The sequence below is a fragment of the Carassius carassius genome, chromosome 10, assembly GCF_963082965.1.
Source record: "Carassius carassius chromosome 10, fCarCar2.1, whole genome shotgun sequence".
Taxonomy (NCBI): domain Eukaryota; kingdom Metazoa; phylum Chordata; class Actinopteri; order Cypriniformes; family Cyprinidae; genus Carassius; species Carassius carassius.
Window position 1 is genome coordinate 8,202,683 of NC_081764.1, and position 21,140 is coordinate 8,223,822.

General features: G+C 35.5%; 1 protein-coding gene across 1 annotated transcript in view; it reads right to left on the minus strand.

Annotated features, from left to right (window-relative positions):
* The window catches only part of LOC132151666 (semaphorin-3F-like), a 45,758-nt gene that overhangs the window by 10,971 nt on the left and 13,647 nt on the right, over positions 1-21,140 (minus strand). Inside the window, exons 3-7 of the mRNA XM_059559955.1 lie at positions 3,169-3,329; positions 2,973-3,035; positions 2,275-2,394; positions 1,365-1,454; positions 137-230 (exon numbers count right to left, since the gene is read on the minus strand). Of these exons, the coding sequence (XP_059415938.1) occupies positions 137-230; positions 1,365-1,454; positions 2,275-2,394; positions 2,973-3,035; positions 3,169-3,329 (528 nt within the window). The remainder of the gene's footprint in view (positions 1-136; positions 231-1,364; positions 1,455-2,274; positions 2,395-2,972; positions 3,036-3,168; positions 3,330-21,140) is intronic.

The window sequence follows — 21,140 nt, forward strand, 5'->3', positions numbered from 1 at the left end:
GCCAAAAGAGAGCGAGCATAAAGGAGATAAAGAGAGATAGATAGATTAACTTGAGAAAAATGAGTATGAAACAAAAAAATTTGTTTATTTTCTAAAAGTATTGAAAAGTAGTATGATGGCAATGAGTGGTACGTACTTATCAAAGCTGAGACACTGTTTAGTTTGGGGTCAAAGGGGCATTTCCCCTTCCCAGAATCTACTTTACCAGGCTCCAGGCGGAAAATGTATTCCTGGAACAGGGAGAGCATGAAGGATTCATTAATGACAGTGCAACAGATCACATTAGATGAGCAGTATTGATTCTCAGCTTACTTGGACACTTTAAGTTTCCTGTGTTCAAGAGGTATAGCCACGAAGTGAAATGCACATAGGTTCACTGGGATAAATGGAAAAAAAAACTAGCTGAGGTTGTAATATAATTGAAATATCTTAAGGTAACCAATTGTTTGTGCTTTTTAAATGCTGGAGTCTAACATATTGTCTAATGCCAACACCAATATCTTGCCATTTGACAAAAGAGAGCTTGTGTAAAACTGCAGAGAAAAAAAAGAAATGAATGCCAAAATCCAAGGTTTCCAAGGTTCTTGGTAGCCAAAGAAAATTAACAGTTTCTCACAATCAACTTCTCAACATATGAATCTAAAATTGTCTATATGGTTTTGTTGGGTTAGTGACAACTATTGCATTCTGGTATTTAGAAAAACTAAATCTTTTTAAGCTAATAGTCCACTTCACTTCATGCAGTCTGCATTCCATCTACAGTCAAACAGACGCAAAACAGTATTAGTAAAAAGCTTGGTGACTGCTGGATTTGCACCAAATATACACAACAACATCTAACATGAATTAACATGTTAAGTAAAATCTAAGCAGAGATGTAGAAGGACATCTAAAGAGTCTACAATATGTTGCAAAGAATTTATCAGCAATTCAGCAAATTCATGTCTCAACAATGACTTGCTTTGGATAATATACAAAAAGTTTATGGAACATTTCTACTTTCTAAGCTTTACACGCACACCACAAATGTAATATAATCCACCGATTCTGCTGACTATCCACATTCAAAGATGATGGAGTGTGGGTGTGGGAGTAATTTTTGCACGTTCTGCTAGATTTCTGCGCCAAAGGCAAGCTCTGGACAAGTATAGGCAAACTAGAGAAATACAAGCTCTCAAGACAACAGTTCCTCTGCTGTTTCTCTCAAAGCCTTTAGTGGCTGAGGAAACCAGCGGTTGAAAATCCAGATACTGTGAATCCTTAAACTTCTAAGTAAAAAACATCTTGTAAGTGCATCTTAAGAAAAAAGAGGCCATAATTAAGTACAAAAAGGACCTCATCCCACTGAAGAGTTCATTTCCCACCTTGGGTTCTTGTGGTTCTGGTGAGGTACTAGGATCTGCGGCCCGACTGGTTCGGCCTCCCGCACGAGGCATCTGATCTTGGAGCATGCCCTATAAAACAAGGTGTGTGCCTCAATAAAGACCTATTTCTAGGACTCAAGACAACGTTCAAGTATGTGTCCAAACAAGATGTTGAAATGCTAAAAAGATGGCTGCAGTATGGTATATCCATAGTGGACAAAGAAGAGTTGATATTAAGTTGTCTAAAACATGCACATTATGAAAAGCCTTGTTAGGACATGAAATTCCCATTACATATGAAAAAAACAAAAAACAGACATGCATATTGCAGAACCCCACAAAAGAAAAAATGCAGTAGGATCCAAAAGCCTGAGACCAGTGGAAGTGTTCATTTTATAATAATAATTTAATACATTTTAGTTTATTATTTGCTAATTATTTAATCAATATGTGAGTGGGAAAAAATAGGTTCACATGATCAATGTAAAAAATTTGCTTATATTTGAAAATGTACCTAAAAATAGCTCAGAATTGTACATTTTTCATTCATCATTTTTTTTCTTTATTTCCAGTACAACTGGAAGTTTAAAAATAAAAAAAACTTTGGAGATTTCCAATGTGATCTCAGACTTTTTTGAATGATGTTCTTATGGACAGTGGTTAATGATGGGACATGGGGAAGAAGGTAGGTGAAATTAAGACTATGTTTAAATGCAATTACCCTGCTAAACACTAGGAAGAGTTTTTGAAGTAAAAGTCAAAAGACATGCAGGTGGTAAAGATTATCCTGTTTGTTCCAAAGTGGAGAAACATTCCTCTCTAATGACATAGTACCTTTTGACTACGGTAGCCAACCGTTTGAACCCTTGACCTGCAAATGGTAGCAGGTCACCAGCGAATGACAGTTTACCTGTGCCTTTTGACCTCTGTCCACATAGGTACAGATGGGGTTGTAAGCTCCCGTTCCACACACATACAGGTGAGTCCTGTTCCATGGCTCGATTAGACGGATGAAATTACCACACTCGCCCTGTTGACACAGAACAGAATGATATCAGCGATGTTTACATGGTGAAATTATACTTTCAGATGGATACTGACATGCTCACGTTAAAATAACTAGGATTAACAAAGATTTTGGTAATTAGTAGTGATCCACCGATATTAAAATTCTGAGAAAAAATGGCCCATATAAAAATATAAACAGAGAATATTACAAATAAATAATATAAATAATGACATACTACAATTCAAAATATTGGTGCTGGTAACTTTAAAAAAAATATATTTTTGAAAGAGTTCTCTTATTTTTTATTTAAAACATTAATATTGTATATTTAAATAAATATTTAAATATTATATAAAAAGTTATATTTAAAGTTAAATATTTGAATATATTTAAAAATGTGATGAATAGAAAGATCAAAAGAACAGCATTTGTTAAATAAACCTTTTTTATCTTTGTCACTTTGGATCGATTTAATGCATTCTTTGTGAATTCAAGTATTCGTTTCCTTTAAAAAAATCTTACTGACGCCAAACTCTGATAAATAAATAAATAAGTACAGCAGAAAAGAATATCCACATTTTGTCTCGGCAGATTCTTACATTGATGTCTTTTCCCGAGAGAACACACTCAGTCCTCCTCTGAGGAGCCACAGGCCAGTGAATCTGAGGAAAAAGACAGTGATAAAACAAATGTCAGTCCTCCTTTATCTACTGACCAGATTCAAGCTTACCATTGCCAAGCCTTGCTTGTAGTTTGGTTTGTTGCAATCTGTATTGTGTAACTGAGAAATCTTACTATGAGGGGGTCTTTGTTGATATCGTTCAGGTCTAGTGACAGGATGTAGTCCTTGCTGCCCACGTACATGCGATCATGGTCCTCATCCATACGTAGGATTCTGTAGTCTGTCGAGTTGAGCAGAAAAGCGAAGTGATGGGCAGTTTCAGTAGACTTCAGCTCTAAAAAAAGGACAGGGTGAAAGAGACCATTTAATTATTTAGCAGATGCTTCTTTTTAAAGCAACACACAAACAAGGTAAAAAATATGGTTATGGAAAAGCTGAAGTCAGCATCAGTTCAGACTTAAACCCACAGTGCTCAGCTTAGGAGGCCAGAGCTTCTCTGGACTGTTGGTCACATTGTTTTATTGACCATTTGTTTTATTCACAGTAGTTTCTGAAATTCATACGGACACAAGGATTTTGTCAGTGCAATTAGGATTATGAACATTAAAGATAATGAAAACAAAATAACAGAAGCAACTTGAACCTCTCAAAAGATTTATTAAATATAATAGGCTTTCCATTGGATGCATAACCATTCTCCAAATCTGCTTAAGTCCTCTACAAGGACTCACATACAACTAATCCAAACAACACAAGTGTTGCCAAGTCACAGTAGTTCTTCAATAAAACGGCATCTGTACTGCTGCATGAATATGACCAGTCTGGAGTTCTTCCCTGATGTTTAATGTCCTGGCTACATTCCTACTGTACGTTACGTTTTTACATTATAGGATATGGTTCATGAAGTTCACAGCACAGTCCCTTTGGATGACCACAGAGGACTGTGTCAGATGTTGAAGGAAACCTCTGAAGAATGTAATGACACAATGTTACTGTAACACAACATATTTGCTTCCATCTCTGATAAGGTCTACTTGAGAATCAACTGCAGGATAGCAGATGTATGAGAAAGAAATAATTCACTGCAGGTAGTTGGCAAAGCATATACAACAAAGATCGGCCAAGCAAAACTGCAATTCCAAATCTACTGTAACAATTCCCCATTCTATTGTGAAACAGATCTATGCTAAAAGTCTGAAGCACATGCTTGCACTTAGCAGCCCAGGGTCAAATTTGCAACTTCATAATGAAAAGAGACACCAGACCACGTAACCACATTTTAGAAAGACATAATTTCTGATTGCTCAAGGCCCAATGGATGGAAAAAAGTGCCATCAAAGTCTTTTAAAAGAATTAACGAAATAGTTTGTAATACAACCACAAGAACATGATGTCTACATAGATGTAACAAAAAACTTTTAAAATAGGATAAATGCAGCCTCTGCTTTTTTGACTCGGATATCGTTTGTGGTTTGTATAGCAATAATGATAATTTGTGAAAATTTGCTTTGGAAAGAATCACAAAGTTGAACAATTTATATATATATACACATTAAACATTTTACTTTCCTTAAAACATATTATGTTGTAATAAATAAATTATTCATGATATTATAAATTTTAAAGACTTATTCATGACAAGAAAGGCTTTTTTAAGCATGTAAAAAAAAAACACATTTTATAACAAGATCCAACAGTCAAGCTCGGCAGAATGTTTCACGAAGTTTAGTAATCTAATGGAATGTGCAAGCCATATAGAAGCAACCGTCTCTGCAAAGTAACAGTATATGAACATTCTATCAGAAGACACAATCTACACCACTCTCACACAAAGAGACTTAGCATGGGGCCGCAGACAACATAAAATATCATTTACCTGTGTGGGCATTCCTGGCACATAGCTAGAATTCCTCATCTCTATCATTTCAGGTTTCTAATTAAGCACAAGTGCAGGTCCACCATGTTCCAACAAGTTGTCAACCATGTCTAGCGTGTCTTTGCAAGCACTAATAATGCACTCAAGTAACAATCTCTATAAAGAAAATAGCAGGATTTTTATATCAAGTTCTGTACTGTCACAATATAACACCTTGTCTTTAACATTTTAGATCTGAAAGGGGGCTATGTGATCACATTGTTTTGCAAACCAAATTTGAACTGGCTTGTGACTGGCAAAGACACTTGAAGGACATCTGCAGCAACTAGTTTTGAGTACTACTTTAGTATCTACTGTCTGCAGTGACAACCTAATTTCATCTTGCACAAAAATACAAACATTTCATTTTATCTTTGGAGATTGAACTTTATCTTCAGCTGTGCAGCCTAAAGGATCACTTAAAGATTAGGTCTTATCTCATAGCTTTAAAGGGATGTCACTTGACAGATCGCATGGATTAGAGTGACCAGTTGATGGATGGTGGACCAAATATGATGGAGGGAGAGACCTTACCTGTGTGTGACTTTAACTGAATGAAAACTTTTCTCTCACATTGAGCATGTGAGGCATTGACTTTAACAGCCCTCATCCCTGACAGAGGATTATTCCATCATCCTTATCTTCTGGGAAGACAGGATGGGGTAATTAAAGCAAAGGATTTAATCAAATCACACAGATAAAATGTCTTTTTTTCTCTCTCATCTGTCCTTCAAAGTCTTATGATAAATAAGGGCAAACGTACAACCTGCCGAGTGTGTGGTACATCAAAAACCATGAGGGACACATTTAATCTGCAACACTATATGTACATATACTTGGCCCCAAGTAGTATTTGAACAGTTAAGCCACACTTTAAATACTGTACATGTACTGTATTTCATATGGCATATGTATATGGCAAGTAACTTCATTTTTTTTACATGTATTTAATATGGCATATTTATATTTATTTAAGTGGGCCTGTAAATAAATATAAAGGTTTAGAAAAGTGTCTTTCAAAGCATTTAAAGAGCTTTGAACTATATGTGAGGAATCCACACAAGCACATCTGACCTCCAAGTTCATCAAGTACCATTGATTAAAAAATAAAAGTATCATACTACTTTTACAATAAGCTCTTAATGTAAATCATTTCACTATGTTTAAACTTTCACAGTTGGAATGACTTTGCACACGAAAGTAAAAATGCACTGCCTGATTTTTATAAGAAAATATGTACTTTGGACATTTAAGTCACATATCAAACCAATAATCCAGTTTCCCTTAAGTTAATAATACAGGTGTCCCAGCAGAATAACCACTGATGTTCATTGTATTAATGTTCCACAAAATATGACAAATACTGTTGAGTATCAAAGGACTTTTTTGTTTGTATTCATTTTGAACATTACATTTATTGTTTCATATTTTGAACAGTCATATTTTTTATTGAATAGTGTTTATTGAATGAAATAAAAAATACAATTATATAAATATTTATATTTACTGCAAAGTGATAAAAATGTTTGAGGCTTCAGTAACCAAATTCTGTTTGGGGCCACTGTATATTCAGAACCAGGCCTGTCACTGGCAGGCTGTTTAGTATCATGGACCTACAGGGAAATGCTCCTCATGTGAGGAGAACCTATAAAGCAAATGAGAAATAAGTCAAAGAAAGAGTGAATTGTGGAGAACAGTGATGAACATAGGAGGAAAAAGAGAAACAAAATAGCACAGATGAAGCAAGAGAGGAGGAGATGGGAGTGTGTAATCTCCACGGTTGGGAGTCTCCCCTCAGGGATCGGCGGGTGCCACTGTTTGCTGTGGGCCACAATTTCAGTGAGAGTGAGGGTCGTAGATCACGCTCACAGACACAGGCACAAACTAAACGAAAAAAAAAAAAATTCGAGCACCACGTGTTACCCTGACCCATGTGATCCTACAGTGAATCCTACAGCAGCCCAACAGCAGAAACATGGTAATAATTAACAGGCCACGACTTCATTTAATGTGCTTGAAGAATCAGGCTTAGCCTTGGCGAACAATTAAACAAACTGTAGTACTCCTTTTTAGGTGTTAAACATTAAGTGTGGGAAACAATGTGTGAAAACTATATGTTAGATTTTCAGCTACCCTGGTAATTTAGCTAAATTTGTTGTAAGTTCGTTAGCAGCTAAGCTGTTTTCATAATAGTGTAGCTTTTAGTAACTTTCACAGTAATTCCAATTTGCTCAAGCAGCAATAAAGCACAGAAAAAATGTTACAATGCTGATATTTTTTTAGTCTTGCTATTAAGTAGCATAAATTAAATTTATTTGTATTTTATTTTATTTCCCTGTTATCTCAATTTCTAAAAACACATTTTAATAGCTTTGTTTAACAATAGCACCGGTTTAAGTTATGAGTAGCTTGGCAATACATTAGCTTCCACAACACTGTTTCTATTGTTTGCGATAAACTTGGCATGCTATGAAATTAAGTCTATTCATGACAAACTTTTCTGAGTTTTCGTGACCAAAAAAACTTTTCACCAAATATGCATCCAACATAGCCTTGTCTGATAACCCTGATTTGCTTCCACTCTACACTCAAACATGCAAACGTGTTAGAAAGGTGTTTATCTCACTTTCTTCCGATATCACTGGGATGGTTCTTCTTAAATGAGGTTGTCAACAAACAGTCCGAGATAAGTGCAGCCCCACTTCCTGTTCCATGTTATCATATTGGTATAACTGATGGTTGCAGCAGATCTTTCAATAAGCATTCCAATGAGGAACGCAATCAGAGATCTGCTTGTTTCCTTTCCTCCTTTAATCTTTTCCCTTTTAAAGGCGTTTCAACACTAGATCGGTCCTGCCTCCTGTGTTTCACACCATCATAGTGACACTTCAAAAAATAACAAAAACATCAAAGCAGTTAAAAGAACAAATCTTGATTTTGAAGTTAGCAAATTGTTTTCTACTTGTTTTAAGCATAAATCAAAACAATTGTGAGGTTTGTGCTTAAAGCAAGAAAAAAAATCTTAGAACAAAAATTGAATTCAAGATCATATCTCTGAGTCAAGATATATTGTCTTGCATAATATTGCATTTTATTTCATTTTAAAGATGGATTTTGCTGGGGAGAAAAACTGATTAAGAAAATTATTTTTGCAGGGCATTAAACATTTCATCAGCCTGTTCTTTCATTTTGCCTCTAGCTTTCCTCTCTCTGATTCTTTTTTCAGTGAGTCTATTTCTACATACCAGGAAAAAATGACAGATAATTCTGATCCTTCCCACTCAATCTCTCTCACTTTGACATGCTTATCTCTACATCGTAACATCTTCTGCTACTGTTTCTGGGTCAGGTGAGAGTGTTAAATAAAGAAGAACATAAATGCAGGTGGAGAAGATAATTCTTCTTCACTTATTTGTGTATTTTTCTTTTATAGTATTTAGCTTAAGGACGCTAAAAGCCTTTTATTCACTATGCATTATACAGCACATACTGCTCCAACAGAGCTATTCATACAGGGATTGCAAATTTGCTATTGTTATGAATAGGTCTTATAAGAATTTTTTTGTAGAAAGCATGATACATTTTATTTATTAAAAAAAAAAGTATATGCACACATTATTTCTATATACAGAAATATTTTGCATGGACAATTTTAAATCTGTCTATTGTTACAACATCGCTCTCTGAAGTGAATGACCAATTCAGAAAACATTATTTTTCACACAGCTGTATACAAGGACCTTACTTTTTTCTCCTGACCTGTTTTCGAATTAGCAACACTTGAGTTGAATTAACATGTAAAAGACTGTGACATTAAATCTTGAATCCTTATTTCAACGCTCTCATTTGTGTATGTCTTTTACAAGAGATGCATGAGACCCAAAGAAAGGCGATTCTGATCTGGACAAGTAAAACACTATTTAACGAATCAAAAATTCATAGAGGCTTTGTTGATTATACCAGGGTGTATCTCAGGAATCTTGAGAAGCATTTTCAATAAAACGAAGTAAGAAAGAAAACACTTTTTGTTTGTTCAGTATCCTTTCATTTTAAATTAACCTTCTGGAGTATTTTCACAACTTTATTGAGCTCTAGTTTCATGTCAGTCTCTCTGACACCACAAAACCACTCAACACACAGTGGCTATGCTGGTTAGCTTGATCAGGGTCAAGTGGTCACAAAGGTTATCATACACACTAGCTCTAACTAAAACTCCAGCCGAGGTCATTAAAAGGGTCAGTGGGTTGCCTACTGGATACTCAGCACACATCCACTTGACCTCTGTTGCTTGGAAACAAGAGAGAGGTCATACCGGTATGAATAGTCATAGTGACCCGTAACCAAGCGAAAGACCTTAATGGCATGTGACAGGCGAGAAACAAGCATCTGAAAGCGGCAGCCGCTGCTCGTCTGCTGGTTAGGAGTGTGTGAGAGAGCCTGTAAGCTTTGATTTGGCTGTTGTGTTCCACTCATTCATTGAGTGCCTTTCACCTCTGTCTTTGGCTTGATTGTGAATACTATAAAAGCATGGTTTTAAATGGACAGTTCATGCACAAATGAAAAAGTCTTGGTCTGTATACCTTAATGTCACTGTAAACTCTTTTACCCTTTCGCTCTTTCAATCAAACCAGCAATGTGTTCATGAGAAGTTGAGTGTTGTATCTTCTCCTCCTGATATTTTGTCAAGTGCATTGTGCTACACCTGTTTCTATATTTATCATTATTTATTCCCTTCTTAATTATGATATAAACTATCACTTTCATTCTACTATATTGTAAAAGAAGACTTCACATTCTACCAAATATGTCCTTTTGCGTTTCATTTTTGTGTAAACTATGCTTTTAAAAAACTTTCCATTATTCCCTCAGTGTAATAAATAAATAAATAAAAATCTTTATAAGAAAAGCTTTTATAAAGTGTTAAGGGTAATGCCAAGAGACAAGTTGTTTTACCCCTAAAAGTACAAATTTTACAGTGTAATGTCATGTAATATCATTAACTTTCATCTTCAATATTAATCATTAACTTTCAAAATATGCATTAAGATCTATCTGCACTCCCTGCTCAAAAGTTTGGGTGTGGTAAGATTTTCATTGCTTTTTATAAAAGTCTCATCAAGCCTGCATTTAATGATCAAAAACACAGTAAAAACTATAATACTTTGAAATATTACTATAATTTAAAAAAGGTATTAGATTTCAATATATTAAAAATTTGGTGCTCAAAAATCATTAGTTATTATTATCAATGCTTGAAAACAGATGCGTTGCCTGATATTTTTGTTAACTACATACTTTTTTAAAGAATCTTTAATGAATTGAAAGATCAGCATTTATTTGAAACTGAAACATTTTGTAAAATTATAAATGCCTTTTTTTTATCAATTTAATGCACCCTTTCTGAATAGAAGTATTAATTTCTTTCAAGAAAAAAAATCTTCCTTACCCCAAACTTTGAACGGTTGTGTAGGTTTGTGTTAATGGGGTGGGATTTGTATAATTACACCCTCAATAATTGTCTATGCAGTCCAGCATAACGTTAGTTCTCAAAACTAATTTCTAATATAATGTCACTGATGCTCCGGTGCAGGCTCCCATGCTTTATTCAAAAGCAGAGTTTCTCAAAGACACAACATGATATGCATCAAAATGTCACCATACAGTGCCAAAACAACCAAGCTGCATCAGTGTCTCTCATCTTCTCACTGTTTCTCAAACTCTTGCATGCACAAACACAAACACAAACACGTGTGCAAACTGAAACACATCAACATATGTAGCTCTGTCTCATGGGAGAGAGACCAGAAGAATTTGAATGTGTTTCCCCACCCCCATAGGAGGTGTCAATCAAAATGCATATTAACCACTTAAGAGAAAAAGCCTGCATGAATTGACTCTATTTGATAAGGAGTGATGCCAGCAGCAAGCTATCTTAAAGATAATAAATTAGATGTTATGGCAGAAATATTCAAATTTGCATGTGGAAAGGAAGAAAATATAAAGGTTTACACACAGAAAAATGTTATTGTGTTTCTGTATTTTCTAGACGTACATGTTTGTATGACTCTAAAATTGAACTGCATCTAAACATTCCATTTTTTTTCTATTTCCTTGAGTTAATAAAGACCACACATTGATTAAACATGTTGATGCCAACTTCATAGAAATAGTTCCTAAAATGAACTGCATTGCATTTAGATTCAAACATGTAAGCATCATTTTTTTAACTTATTTATATAAAAACAGATGTGTTATTGCAGAACTCTTAAATTGTTTGTGTGACAGTGCTTATATTGCTTTTTCCTCATTTGTAAGTCATGTTGGTTAAAAGCTAAAATAAAAATGTAAAGTCAAAGTTGTTTACATTTAAAGCACTACATAAATGCATTTAAAATACTATATACTACATTTAAACTGTGGTTAAAATCCCATTTGTTCACATACAGTATGTCCTAGGGAAGCTATATTTTAAAATGAAAATAGTAGGGTTAGAGCCCAGAGAATACCTCATATTTGTGATGGGCAAAGTGGCCTTTGGAAGAGTGAGCATTTAAAACTTAATAACAATTCAAATGGCCATCCCCTCTAGACACTGTCATGAGCATATGGAGAAAAACAAACTCACAACAGCTCAATCTCAATTAAAAAAAAAAAAAATGAATTGCAGAGTCACTGAAAACCATTCTGATTAAAAGAGCAGTCTCTAGCTTTTATCTTCTGCATAAATACATAATACCCCATGCTATGATAAGCTGATTGATAGCTTGACAAGCCAATTACTGCCCCTTTGCGGTTCCTGGTGACAGACAAGATAACCCCGTCCACTAAAGGCAACCATGAGTTTTAGAGCTAAAGCCCCCTTTCTCATTTGACAGACAAGTGGGCAGTCCTTTCAAGCGCCCCATGACTTCTGAGCCCTGACAACAAAGATCATGTGATTTTTACAGAGAGATGGCATTGAACTTCTCATTAGTTCTGCTCTTCCTTTGTTACATTAAGCTCACTGTGTCCAACACCAGCTCTTCTAGAGGCACTTCAGCTGACAATATCCAGCAGAAACAGAAGGAGCAGATAAAAGAAACAGAGCAGTGAGTGTCTCAAAATGGCAAAATTCCTATTATTAGCATGATGGAGATTAACATGAAAAGAGTGCAAAATCCCAGCCAGTGAATAGAAAAAGTTAACAAGCTTCAACGAGAAAAAAAAAAACATTTTACTTTTCTCTTTCATTTGCTGGTTTGACATCAGCAATAGATAGTCCCTGGGGTTAGATGTGCCCCCATAAAAATGGATCACCTTACATGTTTTAATAAGACCAATTATTTAAATCCATGTTACAGGCAATTAAATCCAAACCAGCCATGAAATGATCTAATTGGATTGTCTCTTGTTCGGTTAACTAATTGAATTCACGAGCCAAATGAAACAAGCTAGTGATAAATGGCCTGTGAAGGAAAACAAGAAAAAAAAAATGATAAGGATTAATAAGGTATGCTTTCATTGGCAAAGTCAACATGATCAGTCTTCAGGAGTTATGATGTGGGAAATTGCAGAGCAGAGTCTCAACATGAGGCCTTAATTGGGACATTTTGATAAGGAAGTTCAAATACACCGTTTCCTTTTTCCTGTGTTTAAACTGTTGATTTCTGGTTTAATCAATTGTTTGAACGTAAAAATGCCAAATATCATTCCTAGCACTTGAAATGCAGGTTAGTCCATATCTTGTCCAGCGCACACATTTTCTGGGTTATTTTGGAGGGGGAAATCTGTAGAAATGTGTTTAAATGTGGTCAAATGTGTTAATACTACAACAATACACAACAAATGTATCTAATATCTTTAATAAACAAACATGCTAGGAGTAGGGAATTTGTATAACTAATGGATGTTCCAAATCTGAAGAAATCTACAGTTTCCAAGTCTGTGCAGATTCTGTGTTGCCTTAAACAATGTGCCGACTAAATAGTAACAAACAAACAAAAGTAAATATACAGGTGCATCTCAATAAATTAGAATGTGGTGGAGAAGTTTATTTATTTCAGTAATTCAACTCAAATTTCGAAACTTGTGTATTAAATAAATTCAATGCACACAGACTGAAGTAGTTTAAGGGCCCTGTCATACACGGCGAGGCAAGGTGCAGCGCAAGTGTGTTTGCTAGTTTCAGTCCAGCGCCGTTCGCATTTTCCTGTCCAGTACCACGTCGTTTAATTAACAAATGCATTTGCGCCCATTCCTGCTTGTCCCGTAGATGATCTGCTCGTGCGAGCAGATCGGTTTCTTCGCTTGAGAAGCATTTAGCTTTTCCGCCAACAAATTCTGCCATGTAAATAGTGATCCGCCATGACGCGAGCGCATCTCGCTATTAAAGGGAATGGGAGATGACTCTCTGATTGGTTTATTGAACGTTACGCCCATTACTTATTAAGAGAATATGGACAACCCATTCCAAAAATGCACCCCAGCGCACGGACCGTTTTTCCGTCGTTAAAATAGCAAAAGTGGATTTGAACAGATCCTGAGTGCACCTGCGCCATGTGCTTTACACTTTGCATTTAGATCGTTAAAATAGGGCCCTAAGTGTTTGTTGGCTCACATTTAACAAAAACCTAACAAAAAAGTCTCTCAACAAATTAGAATACTTCATAAGACCAATAAAAAAAAAATTGTGAATTGTTGGCCTTCTGGAAAGTATGTTAATTTACTGTACATGTACTCAATACTTTGTAGGGGCTCCTTTTGCTTTAATTACTGCCTACATTTTTTTTTTATTTTGATTGCTTCCACTGTCCTCATTTGTAAGTTGCTTTGGATAAAAGCGTCTGCTAGATGAATAAATGTATAATGTAAATGTAATTCGGCGTGGCATGGAGGTGATCAGTTTGTGGCACTGCTGAGGTGGTATGGTAGCCCAGGTTTCTTTGACAGTGGCCTTCAGCTCATCTGAATTTTTTGGTCTCTTGTTTCTCATTTTACTCTTGAAAATATTCACAGTTATATCCTCACCTACAGTTCAGGTCTGGTGAGTTTGCTGGCCAGTCAAGCACCCCAACACCACGGTCATTTTGCCAACTTCTGGTGCTTTTGGCAGTGTGGGCAGGTGCCAAATCCTGCTGGAAAATGAAATCAGCATCTTCAAAAAGCTGGTCAGCAGAAGGAAGCATGAAGCGCTCCAAAATGTCTTGATGAACGGTTGTAGTGACTTTGGTTTTCAAAAAACACAATGGACCAACACCAGCAGATGACATTGCACACCAAATCATCACAGACTGTAGAAACTCAACACTGGACTTCAAGCAACTTGGGCTATGAGCTTCTCCACCCTTCCTCCAGACTCTAGGACCTTGGTTTCCAAATGAAATACAAAACTTGCTCTAATCTGAAAAGAGGACTTTGGACCACTGGTCAACAGTCCAGTTCTTCTCCTTAGCCCAGGTAAGACGCCTCTGACTTTGTCTGTGGTTCAGCAAATTCATTGACACATCTGTGTGTGGTGGCTCTTGATGCCTTGACCACAGCCTCAGTCCATTCCACTAAACTTTCTGTTAACATGCTTGGATACAGCACTCTGTGAACAGCCAGCTTCTTTGGCAATTAATGTTTGTAGCTTACCCTCCCCTTGTGAAGGGTGTTAATGATTGTCTTCTGGACAACTGTCAGATCAGCAGTTTTCCCCATGATTGTGTAGTGTAGCCTAGTGAACCAAACTGAGAGACCATTTTGAAGGCTCAGGAAACCTTTGCAGATGTTTTGAGCTGACTGGCATGTCACCATATTCTAATTTGATGAGATTGGTGGGTTTTAGTTAAATGTGAGCCAAAATCATCACAATTAAAAGAACCAAAGACTTAAACTACTTCGGTCTGTGTGCAATGAATTTATTTAATACAGAAGTTTCACAATTTGAGTTGAATTACTGAAATAAATGAACTTTTCCATGACATTCTAATTTATTGAGATTCACCTGTATTGAATGCATGTGTGCAATATATGAAAACTATTATTATTTAATCATCCTCTTGTCATTCTAAACTTGTATGACTTTATTCTGTATAACACAAAATAAATTGAATTTGAAGTTACTCTACAATTATTAAAAAAAGATTGTTATATATATAGTATGAATATGGATAGTATGAATGCAATTCAGACATACAACATCTGCCATGTTGTTACTACTACATGACCTACCAGTGTCAGTTGAGTTGCTGCACTGCCATTCACAATTCCTTTCCCAAGCCCTCATGGGATAGTAAAGTGTTCATTGAATGCACACTTCAGAATCTGGGTGGAAGTAATACGTCATCCAGGTATTTTTCGCCTACTGCTTTTCAAATACTATGAATTCAGACCTACTACACTTTATACTGTATAATAAACACTGGCATACTGTATACCAGTGCTTCCAAAACCTGTCCTGGAGAATCCCCTGCCCTGAACATTTTGTATGTCTCCCTAATCAGACACACCCAATTTAGTTCTTGCAGTTTCTACTAATGAGCTGATTAGTGGAATCAAGTGTGTTAGATAAGGGAGACATACAAAAAGTTCACGTTTGGGAAGCACTGCTGTATACTATATAGTATGGAAGTACTCGATTTCGGATGCAGCGTTCATTTATGGGTGAACTACCCCATTAAAGCACAACCTGCATTTCCTGGCATTTGTTGTTAATTGTTTTCAGAATCAATTTTATTAAATACAGTGGATGGTGCAGCCCTAGGTTTCACTTTTTCATAAAGTTTGTACTCATAATAATCAGTATAGATCATTGGTTGCTTGATAATTGAGAGAAACAGCTTCAGTGATTATATATTTCATGCACACAGATTGTATTACCAGAAACATTTAAGTTACAATTTTATACATTTTATACACTCTTGGGTAGCCACCCAACACACACACACAAACACACACACTTATGTCAAAGAAGCAGCTTAGAAAGCAGTAAATATCTTCTCATATGATTCTCTCTGTTACAAAATCAATAGGCAGTACAGACATCACGTTTAAAAATTGCAGAAACAGATGTTAGCTGACTCTAAACAGACACCTAACACATTCTTCCTCGCATCTCTCCAGCATGTACTTCTACTATCAGATTACGTTCTTTTTCCCAATACATCTTATCTACATTTCCGTCTTGTTATTGAATCAATGTGTTCTCTGCTTACGGGAGACTCACAAATAGACTATGATTTGTGGGACATTTAACGTTGGGCCATATGCACAGAATCTTTCTCACTGTCCTATTTCACATCTGTTTGTGTCTCTTTTCCAGCAAAAGGTATAGTTTAGCATATCTATTTTGCCTCCTATGGGACCATTTTGACAGACTTGTGACTCAAGCTTTAAATCTCAACTGTAAAAAAAAAATAAAAAAATTCATCTGGTCCCTGTGCTATTTTTCGAACTGTCGAGGGATGATAATACTAAATCTTGTGGTTTTAACCTATATGTGTCTGATTTTTAACTTTTAACCTATATGTGAGTGATGATTTTGACTTTATAGCTTTACCGTTTCTATAACGCGGGGCTCTAAAAGTCTTCAGAGGTAAAAATATTATCCAATATCCTGTCCCAAGTACTGAACTGAATCAGACCGCAATTAATGAAAACTCTTTTCAGGCTCCATTCCAAAGCAGTCGCTACTTCTTCTGGCAGATATATTTGACATGCTTCTCAAAATTATGTACTTTCATCTTCTCTCTAACATTTAAGTGGTGATGTTAAACTAATCCAATAAGATTTTTTTTTAAATCAGGGGTCTCAAACTAAATGAGTCAGGTTTGTACAGTATGACCCCTTTAGTATTAATAGTTTATCATTAAAAACAGCCTGCAAATCAATTATCAGTGTCTGCGTTGACGTTTAATGTTATTTTAGAGTTTTCTTAAAAGATTGTTAAACAGTAGCATGATGTATATATTTTTTCCATATACATAAATGTACTTATTCATCAAGTTGTGCATTGTACTGTATATCTGCAAAATAACTGTATTTAGATTGAATAATTGTAAAACAATTTTATTTGCTGCTGGCCCTTGAGTTTTTAAAATTAGTTTTTTAAAATAGTTAATTGACAAGGATCAGAATAGAATTATTTGGCTGTTCAGTGTTCACTCTTTGTGTTGTTTTAAACTCTAATATCTCCTTATCAGTCTATTATTCTCTTCTGTTTTAAAAAAAAAATAAAAATGAACCCACTTGAATTTATATACAAATGTGATAAAGGCCTAAGTCTTGGATTGAAAGAGAGTCTGTAGTAGTCCCATCTTATGTAAGAAGCAGAGGGACCATCTTTTTTCATTAAAAGTGAATTTCCTAAGTAATTGTAGCCAGCCATATTTCACAGCAATATCAGCATGTCAGTCAAAGTTTCATCTGGATTTTTTTGTAAGCGTACACCTGTGTGTGGACAGAAACTGACCTCATTCCAAGACCTCACTGGTGATTGATTGGTGAGGTTTGTGTAAAGTTCAAAGCGACACAAATTGTGGGGGAAAATATAATTATATGAAATCATGAACATTTTAATTGGGTCATGATAGCATTTTGTACAAAAAGGTACTGTGGTTGCAGTGCTGCATGATAATGCTTAAATGGTTAATCACATAAATTATTTTGATAAAAAAAAAAAAAAAAAAAAAAAAGAAAGAAAGAAAGACAGCAAGAAAGAAAATGGCCAGATTGGGAAGCTTAAGTAAACCACTGAACATAAATTGTATTAAAGTGCTCCTATTGTGCCATTTTAAGGTTCCTAATATTGTATTGAGAATCTCCTACAATAGGTTTACAATACTATAGGTTTACATGCATGCAAGGTCTTTTGTAAGTGAATAGAAAACAAATGTACTTTCACAGCATAGGACACAGCATCTTCTCGACATGAATAAGCTACAGTATTTGAGGGTGGGTAAAATTGTTCGTGGCCAGGCAGCCAATAGTGTTGTCACGGTATCGATACCAGTTAAAATCCGCAGTTCTCGGTACAAATTTCGGTACCAAAGCAATACGCAAAAATATATTCGAAATGGCATAATAGGGGAACTTTAATAGGAAAGCTCTGATTAGAGGGTTTAAACTCCTGACATCTGGCAACCACAATCATGAATTCTTGAGGAAGCTTGTAACCAATGCACGGGATAATGGCAAATTAAAATAAAACATTATGCAGGATAAATAACCAGTGGATAAATATTGCAGATGATTATACTTAATAAATCAAGAGAAGCAGAAATCAAGATCACAATTAAAATACAATTTATCATACTGCCCTATGTGGTGGTATCATTTTCATTTATATGGTATCTCACAGAATGCAGTACTGAAATAAACTATCAAATTTAGTTAGAAAAACTAATGTGATACCAGAAATAATGTGCTGTTGAAAACAATTCTATTTATAGAGGGTTAATAGAAAAAAACTAAATGCATTATACATATTTAATATGATTTATATTTTTATTAAAACACACTTTTATTTATAAAGTTACATAAATATATAATATGTAAAAAAGCCGAAAAACGTGGTCTTCAAGTAATTATCAATAAGTGAAAACTGCTTCAGATTTTTATATTTAAGGAAACACCCAGGAATAAAATAAAAGGGGAAACAAAAATCGTTTGTTTTGTAAGGCAAATACTAAGAGAGATATAGGAGTCATAAAAATAGGAATGAGACAGCAGGGGACAAGAAGAATAGAAGAGACACAGAAAGACAGACAGAAACAGCGGCCAAGTCTACAAGAACCCGTGCAGCCTTAGGGGTGTCTACATTCACAGCCCTTTACTTCGAAGTACAAAAATAGAGACATGTCTGAGGGGGAACGGAAAACGGCATCATCTCACTGACCTCCTGAACAAACTTTGCCTTTAATGAGCATGAGATCACTTCATCACACTACAACATGAGCAGACAGCTCGCTGCCACCACAGACAACAACAACGATTCCAGTCTCATCCCAGACACTCACAAACATGTACACAATCTACACACTATGTAAAAGTCACTTGAGACTCCAGCTCAGAACCACAAGCCCATCTTTCCCACTTGTTAACTCTCCAGCCCACATGCACCATTCCTCGGAAATGATGAGGAACATCTGGAGGAACAACTTACCTGAGAGATGCACAGACACACACTGACGCATACTCTCACTGAATTAAGAGAGAGAGAGAGATTCCTTGATGAAAAGAAACTTAAGAAGAAACAGCATTTATTTGCAAAATTTATTAATTTTGCATTCATTTTGTAACATTATAAATGACTTTACTGTCAGTTTTAATCAATTTAATGCACTCTTACTGAAAAGTACTGATTTCCTTTAATATTTTTGCAATCTTACCTCAAACATTTTAATTGTAGTACATCACAGTTTCCACAAAAACATCACTGAAAATAATAAGAAATTTTCCATGTAATATTTCAAAGTGTTTGTTTTACTGTTTTTTTTTTTTTTTCAAATAAATGGAACCTTGCTAAGCATTAGAAACTTATTTCAAAACAGTTAAAAAAAACTTATTAAACTATCCATCTATATAAACTGAAGTTCATCAATATATTATTTATCAATTTATTTCTATTTTAAGTATAATCAAATGCTGTACATTTTTGTTGTCTCATTTTCTTTTCTGTCCTTCTCTGTCATCTAACATGATGGACAAATTCCAGCCAGTCAATGATGGACACATTTTTTCATTTTACCACCCAATAATCCATGTTGTGAATTCAAATTCTGTTCTCTCTATCCAGTGGCGTCCCTGCGCTCTGATTGGCTAGCTTCCCTTCTGTTTCCTCTGTCATGATGCTTTGGTGTGTCAGCACAGGTCATTGTCTTAGTTTAAGTACAGCTGTGGAATTAAAGTCCATGCCTGACTGACAGATGGTAATAAATGGTGGCAGTCTAAAACAACATGAAGGGAGAGGCGCCCTTGACCCCTCGCCCACCCTAAGGTCAAGCATGTCTGGTAACCTCCAGGCTGTTACTCCCACACCCAAACCACATCTGGAGGAAGAATCTCTCTCTTTCTCTTTTGATTTGTGTGTGTGTGCATGTCTCCCATGGCTATACTATAAAAAAGACCTCCTCTATCCACTTAGATCAAAGTCTGAATTATGAGAAATTCGGAGAACAAAAACACAGCTATCAAATAACAGGTGAAATGTGCCATAATACAGTGATAGGTAACAAAAGAAATACTGTCATGGCAACCAAAACAATAGACACACAAGGGAAAAACGTTGTCTTAGTTGATGGAAGAAAAAGGGTGTATGAACACAGACACGTATATATACATGCATCGTCATAGGCACACACACTTTTTTGGGGGGGAAATTATTAGTAAAACCCACCCTTCACCTCTTGTCTTCATGTGGCTCTTAAAATGAACATTCTGATCTTAAAAGGCACAGTTGACTCAAAAATCAAAAATAAATAAATAAATATAATAATAACAATAATAATAAAATATTAATTACGGTAAATCAACCTCGTCATTATGAAGCTGTATGTTGATATTTTCCATGCAACACTTAAGAAAAAAACTAAACAACAACAACAAAAAAAGATTAGTTACCACAAAAATATTAAGCAGCACAACTTCAACATATATGATAATAAGAACTGTATATATAAATATATTAGTTGCAGCAATTTGAACGCTTGGATTTTTCTATTTTCAGTCCAAAAAGCTATGGGAAATTTTAATGGAGCAAAATCAAGAAATATATCAGGATATTTTAATTCTGTCTGACAGGTTTCAATCTGTCCTCACAAACACATTCAGCATGGGAGATCTATAAGAAACATTCACAGCTTACAAACAGAACATCTTTGTCTTCGTCAGTGCAGAATACTAACCCTGCCTGTTTCTCAAAGTGACAAGTAAGAAGATTTGCCTCTTTTCACTAAACTGCTCTCCAACAGCAATAGAAAAATATTTTGAAACTCTGCATGAGTTTCTGCATTAGGTAACAGAAACCCTTATGTTACACTCCAGAATGAAACACATCAAATTGGCTGACAGTGCAACCATTTAGCCAGACCGGATAACCTTTGGTTCTGAGGCATATTAAAACAAGGCAGCTATCTACACTCCTGACGCTTTTAAATGCCTTTGAAGTGAAAGGTGTATCAGAGATGAGGAGCTGCAGACAGACAGACAATAGAACATTAGTGGAGCGATACTGTCAGAAACAAGTGAATGTGAATGCTGATTAGCAATGAG